This window comes from Octopus bimaculoides, chromosome 9 (genome assembly GCF_001194135.2).
Source record: "Octopus bimaculoides isolate UCB-OBI-ISO-001 chromosome 9, ASM119413v2, whole genome shotgun sequence".
In the NCBI taxonomy this organism is placed as follows: Eukaryota; Metazoa; Mollusca; class Cephalopoda; order Octopoda; family Octopodidae; genus Octopus; species Octopus bimaculoides.
The window spans coordinates 42,504,485-42,511,119 of record NC_068989.1 but is presented as its reverse complement, the minus strand read 5'-3'; the positions used below and the strand labels follow the sequence as shown (position 1 = coordinate 42,511,119).

Sequence of the window (6,635 nt, the reverse complement as noted above, 5' to 3'; positions counted from 1 at the left end):
CCTGCAAGTGAAATTAACGTGAAAGTGGCTGAGCACTCCACAGACACGTGTACCCTTAACGTAGTTCTCGGGGAGATTCAGCGTGACACAGTGTGACAAGGCTGATCCTTTGAATTACAGGCACAACAGAAACAGGAAGTAAGAGTGAAAGAAAGTTGTGGTGGAAGAGTACAGCAGGGTTCGCCAGCATCCCCTGCCAGAGCCCCGTGGAGCTTTTTAGGTGTTTTCGCTCAATAAACACTCACAACGCCCGGTCTGGGAATCGAAACCGCGATCCTATGACCGCGAGTCCGCTGCCCTAACCACTGAGCCATTGCGCCTCCGCGCTGCTTCATTCACATTGCATATAAATTCAAATTGATATATTCTACAGCATTATATCATTGAACGGGTTGTTTAAAGACAGAACCCTTGTTAAAATTCGGGTCTGCTGTGGAAAATATATTGGAGTGCTATCTAGTTAGAGAAGAATTTAACTCATTTCTCGTTAGTTATACAATATTCCCCTACATATAGCAAAGGTGTGACTTCTCATGATGATTAATTTGAGAGAAGTGGGTTGAATAATGAAGATTTAATGAAAACTAGTGAAGATTATTGGTCATGAACAGATGATTTTATTGCTAACAGGATACAATATGTAAAATCTTCCTTACGAAGTACGATACCACAACAATTTTGTGAACAGGGAATCTCAAAATTTAAAAGTGTTATTCTTGTGCTAACACAATATGAATTTTTAACATGCGCAAAAAAAAATATGTAATAAAAATATAATAAAAAATTGTCACATATTTTATCCAATCTAGTGGGATAAATGTAAAAATCGACGGATAGCAGGATTTGAGTAGGGAAAGCAGTTCTGTCACTCAGCAGACCAGAGTAAAAGTTTGGATGCAATATCGATTGAGATTAGCAACCGGATACTTTTCATATTTCTCTATTATTCTAAATACGATCATAAATATTTACCATTTCTCGTTTTTTTTCCCCCCCAATCAATAGGAAGCTTCATTCATATGGAAGAAATCTTTATTCCATTTTTCATTCCAAAAACTATTGCTTTATTCTATCTGAAAATGAAATTCATCTTTCAAAAATTTATTGCAAAAGACGATGGAATCAAGGAGACTTGCGTTTAAATCAGTAATATGATAAAATAGTGACAGAAAATAGTTTAGAGTGGAAAGAAAAAACCTTATTTTTATGTGTGGAAAAGGAATTTATTTTTCGTGGATATAATAAAACTACTAACTACAGACTGATGCTGCAAAACATTAGAACAGAACAATAATAATAATAATAATGATAATAATAGTGATAATAATAATAATAATAATAATCCTTTCTACTAAAGGCACAAAGCCTGGTGGGGGCGGGATTAGTCGATTACATCAACCCTAGTCTGTAACTGGTACTTATTTTATGGACTTCAGGCGGATGAGAGATAAAGTTAATCTCGACGGTAATTGAACGCAGAAATTTGAAAACCCAAAGAAAAATCGCAAGTCATTTTATCCAATGATATAAGGGTCTGCCAATGCACTGCCTCTAATGATAACAGATACCAATGTATGTATGTATGTATGTATGTATGTGTGTATGAGTATGCTTGTGAGTATATTATTTATATGTATGTATGTATGTATGCATGCATCTATATGTGTGTATATATATATATATATATATATATATATATATATATACATATAAAACGAACACTGAAAGCTTAATGCTGATGAAGTCAACTGCATTGTGTTATAACGGTTGTGGGCTTACTGGACACTTGTGCGTTACGTAAAGCATAACATAGAGGTCATGCTATTTGTTTGTTTTTTGTATAGATATATATTTGCGCTGATCTCGCACACAAGCTTAACTGGAATAATAAGGGTTAGTGTGGAACTTGGTAACTTACCCAAAACATTTGGTAACATGTCACGCCTTCCAGTGCACCTTTTGAAACATACATATATACATACGTTTGTGTGTGTACGTGTGCGTGAGTGTGTGCATATTTACATGTATAAATATAAGTGTGTGCGTGTATGTATATGTTGTGTAAGGAACATGTTGCATTGAGTGGAGAGGCCAGTGTTTCTATAAAAGTTATCTAATTACAATCAACTGAGGTTTTTTTTTTACTTAAAACGTCTCTTCCTCGTGAAGGTTATCCGAGTTTTCAGCATCATCGAGCGTAATTAAAGGAGAGTCCTCGCGACTGCTGCTCGTACGATCCGAACAAGCGTTTGTTGGATCACAATTCAAGTTAGGATCGACATCAGCTGGTGGGTAGTGTTCGTTTGACTCAGTAATTTCTGGAAGAATCAGTGGCTTGTAAATCGCTTCCGGTACTGTTTCTTTGTTCTCATTCGTTGAAGAACAAACGTTAGACGAAAGGTCTTCAATCTCCACTAAGTTTTTATTATTGATGGCGTCGAGTGAAGGTGTGAAAGAACAAGGTGGAGTGGGTAAATCTAACTCAGAAATGGTACGTATTTCAGGTGCTGACACGTTCGTTGATTCAGCTGTTGCGGCTTTAATTGTTTCTGCTACTTCTGCTGATGCTGCGTCAACTTCCGTCACTGCTGCTGCTGCTGTTGTTGCTGCAACCGCTGTGGCTGCTGCTGCTGCTGCTGCTGCTGCTGCTGCTGGTGCTTCTTCTTCTACTGCTTTTGTTGGTAATGTTGATTCACATGGAGCTGTAGGTGTATGCGAACAACTATTTTCTGTATCTGTTTTCGTTTCAGTTTTCGCTTCAGAAAATCCCTCTTGAGTACCTTCTTCTTCCTTTTTTATATTGTCTTCCTGCAAAGCTCCTACTTCTTCTATCTTGACTATATCTTCAGGTAAATCCAAATAGTCTTTACAAGCTAGGAAACTAATTTCCCGCATCTTTCTCGCTTGCTCTTTGTTATGAGCTGACCTAGACAAACTTTTTGTTTGTATGCTAACGTTTTCGAAATACTCTCCAGTTACTTCGGACAATTCGGGTTCGACAGCCATATAAACCAAAGTTTTTGCTGCATCTTCTGGTGAACGACCAAACCAAGCAGATGTGTAGGCGCATATGATGTTGACCAAACGTTTACACATATCGTTCACATTCCTATTCATAATGTTCGTTTGTACAAAACCCGGGTGCATGGAGTTAATGGTGACTTTCGTCCCAGTAAGTTCATCACAGAGGAATTTACTATGGTAAATATTAGCTAATTTACTCACAGCATAGCCTTCAAGTTTGCTGTATTTTATATCTGAGCCTTCTCGGTGAAGGGTGAAATCAAGCGGTGAGGGAGCAAACTCGTGCACTTTTGAACTAACATTTATAATGCGACTAGGTGCAGATTTTTTAATAAGATCGAGCAATAGATGAGTCAACAGAAAATGGCCGAGGTAGTTTGTAGCGAAAGTCAAGTCGAAACCTTGTTTGGACCTTTCATTATCAGTTACTCCAATCGCTGCATTATTGATGAGAATATCAAGCCTGGAAAATAGAAAAAAAAAAAAATTTTATGACGTAGAAATATTTAAGAACAATTTTATACATATATAGCTATTTACTATTGAATGAAACAATAAAATTATTGAATTAAATTTTACCATTAAAAAATTGTTGGGAAAACACAGTTTGTCTTTTTCTGCTGTTTTTATCTTAAATTCCTACGAATACGCAATATGTATGCATCTATCTATCTATCTATATATATATATATATATATAAATATAATTATATATATGTGTGTGGGTGGGTGTGTGGGCGTGGGTGGGTGTGTCCTAGCAGAGATACCCGGCGTTGCTCGGAATTAAAATGGCATAGTTTTTTATTGTTTTACTTGTTTCAGTTATATGACTGCGGCAGTGCTGGAGCACCGCTTTTAGTTGAAAAAAAATAGACCCCAGGATTTATCCTTTGTAAGCTTAGTACTTATTCTATAGGAGTGTTTTGCCAAACATCGGTTGTCAAGCGATAGTGAGAGTACAAACACAGATACACACTCGCACAGACACATAAATATACACATATAGAGGCTGTCTTCTTTCAATTTCCGTGTACGAAATCCACTCACAAGGCTTTGGTGTGACTGACGCTATAGTATATAAATATATATATCTTAGGAATAAAAGTCATTATTGTGAATTGTTAAAGAGATTCAATGGCATACCGGTTTCGTAAAATTACAGTTCACTGACTTTGAATGCGCACCAATTACCGAACGGTGTCGGATCTACAAGTCCCTGAGTAAAAATATTATGTGTAACGGAAGTAAGTATATATATTTATTTATTTATTGTGTGTGCGTGTGTGGGGGGCGAAATTTTACGCAATAATCTAAGGAACATTCACACAAACATCCTTCTGTACTCCAAACATTCATTTGTATTTACAATAAAACAATTTTTTTCACTCAGAATATTGTATCTCTCTAAGTTTGTGATACAAGAAGAGCAACCTTAACACTGACTCATGGTATCGATAAGGATTATATTGAGTTCACCGTAAATATCTTTAGATAAAGATATAACAAGCACATACAGTCACTCAGATAGAGGGACTTATATAAATTCACTTCATTGTCCAAATTCATTTGGAAACTAAAATAAACGATAACTTGAAGTATTGTGGACAGAACGGCTCCATACTCTATTGAAGTTGGAGATTGGTAATTAAGCTTGAATGAAAAGTTCTAGAATTTGAAACAGCCATTGATATCGCTGAACTGAAGATCTGAAATATTGTATATTTGCTGACACTGAAAACTATTTCTTTGATAAGTCATAGAGCTCATGGATTATGCATAGCTATCAATGTCTGCATACCAAAACCGATGTAAGGTATTCTGATACCTGAAAATCAAAATGGTTTGCCCTGACCTACTCAACAGTTGCAAAATCCATTCAGTTACAGCACAATCCGCAACGACACAGTACAGACTATCAACCGTCACTCTCGAAAATGAGAATCGACTTAAACGGTGTACGGTCAATATAAGATATTCATTCAATCTTGCCTGATTAAAGTAACTGACCTTAAATCAGAGTAAATTATAAATAGATTTTAGTTTCTTAATAATAAATCCTATATACATAAAAATACGTATATGTACACATACACACATATACGTGTATATAAATCCGTTTAGTGTTGAGTGTTAGAAAAAAGAGTACATAGTAACATAGTAAAAATTAACATTTTATTTTAATCGGGTTCAGTCACTTGCTGATCTGAGTTTCACCTGTGGTTGTTCATTCTGTTCAGGCAAAATAAGACCGAAGGGATGATGGAATTTGTACAATTAAATATAGAGCTCTTGTTGTAGGGTATTTTGGTGATGTTGAAATGAAGGAAGAGGAGAAATATAAAAAGATAGAACAGAAAAGGATAGAGGAAGTAGGAAATGAAAGGAAGAAGAACGAGCAGAAAATGTGGGGGGGGGGGAGTGGAAGCAGAAAAAAAGAGAGAAAGGAGTAAGAAGAATGAGGGGATGGAAAGATGTGTTTTGAGAGGCAAAATGAAGTATGGAGGGCGGGTGTTAGAATGGTAAAAAAAAAATGCCAATGGAAAAATTGCAGATGAGTAAATTAATGAACTTAGAACCAGTGGGGAAGGAATAATAGTTGATTGGTGTGCACTTAAAACAGATAGATAGATAGATAAATAGATAAATAAATAAACAAATAAATACATAAATAAATAAAATGATATAACAATAGAAGGAAAAAGAAATCTTAGCGGGAGAGGTTCTGATTTACAAAGATGGTTCAAAAGTAAGTTGATGGCAATTGTTGGGGATAGTGATAGATAAACTCTAATGAAAAACATCAACTAAAGATGGAAAATACGAAGTAGAGAATTGGGAATATTGTTAAGAATATTAAAGAAATAAAGAAAACGCAATAAAAGTATGAAAGAAACATCGAAAATGTTGGAAAAGACAACTAATGAAAAAATATTGAAAAATGTTCAAGGTACTGAGAAAGTATAAAATTATGAAAAAGACAAAAAACGAAGAGTAAAAGCCAAAAAATAAGAAAGAAAAGGGGAAAAAATAGAACAAGTGGGAAGTAAGAACTAAAAGAACTCTATACTGCAAGATTAATTAGTGAATAGATAATTAAGTGAGTAAATAAATAATGATGGCAATGGTGATGACAAACTAGGTGAGTAGAAAGAGGCAAATAAACAAACGAAGGAGATAAACACTATTTAAAAACTGAAAGCTGCAATATTAACGGTAATTGAATGGTAATAATAATCATTCTTTCTACCTTAACACATGGCCTGAAGTTTGTTAGGAGAGGCTAGTCGATTATTTTATCGACTACCTCCCCCCCCCAAAAAAAAGATGAAAGGCAAGCTCAACCTCGGTGGAACTTGAACGCAGAACATAAAAATGGACGAAAGGCTGCTAAGCATTTTGTCCAGTCTGCTAATGACTCTGCCAGCTCGCCGCCTAAGTTATTTATAAATCCTTTCTACTGTAGGAACAATAACTAAAATTTTAAGGGAGGAGTTAAGTCGAATTCATCGACCCCAGAACTCCACTGGTACTTAATTTATCGACCCCGAAAGGATGAAAGGCCAAGTCAACCTCGGCGGAATTTGAACTCAGAACGTAACGACAGGCGAAATA

The 6,635-nt window shown here is 35.6% G+C and overlaps 1 protein-coding gene across 1 annotated transcript in view; it reads right to left on the bottom strand.

Annotated features, from left to right (window-relative positions):
* Positions 1-594: 594 nt before the first annotated feature.
* The window catches only part of LOC106870303 (retinol dehydrogenase 13), a 56,853-nt gene continuing 50,812 nt past the window's right edge, over positions 595-6,635 (bottom strand). The window contains exon 2 of the mRNA XM_014916328.2: positions 595-3,487. Coding sequence (XP_014771814.1) covers positions 2,146-3,487 — 1,342 coding nt within the window. The 3' untranslated portion in view covers positions 595-2,145. The remainder of the gene's footprint in view (positions 3,488-6,635) is intronic.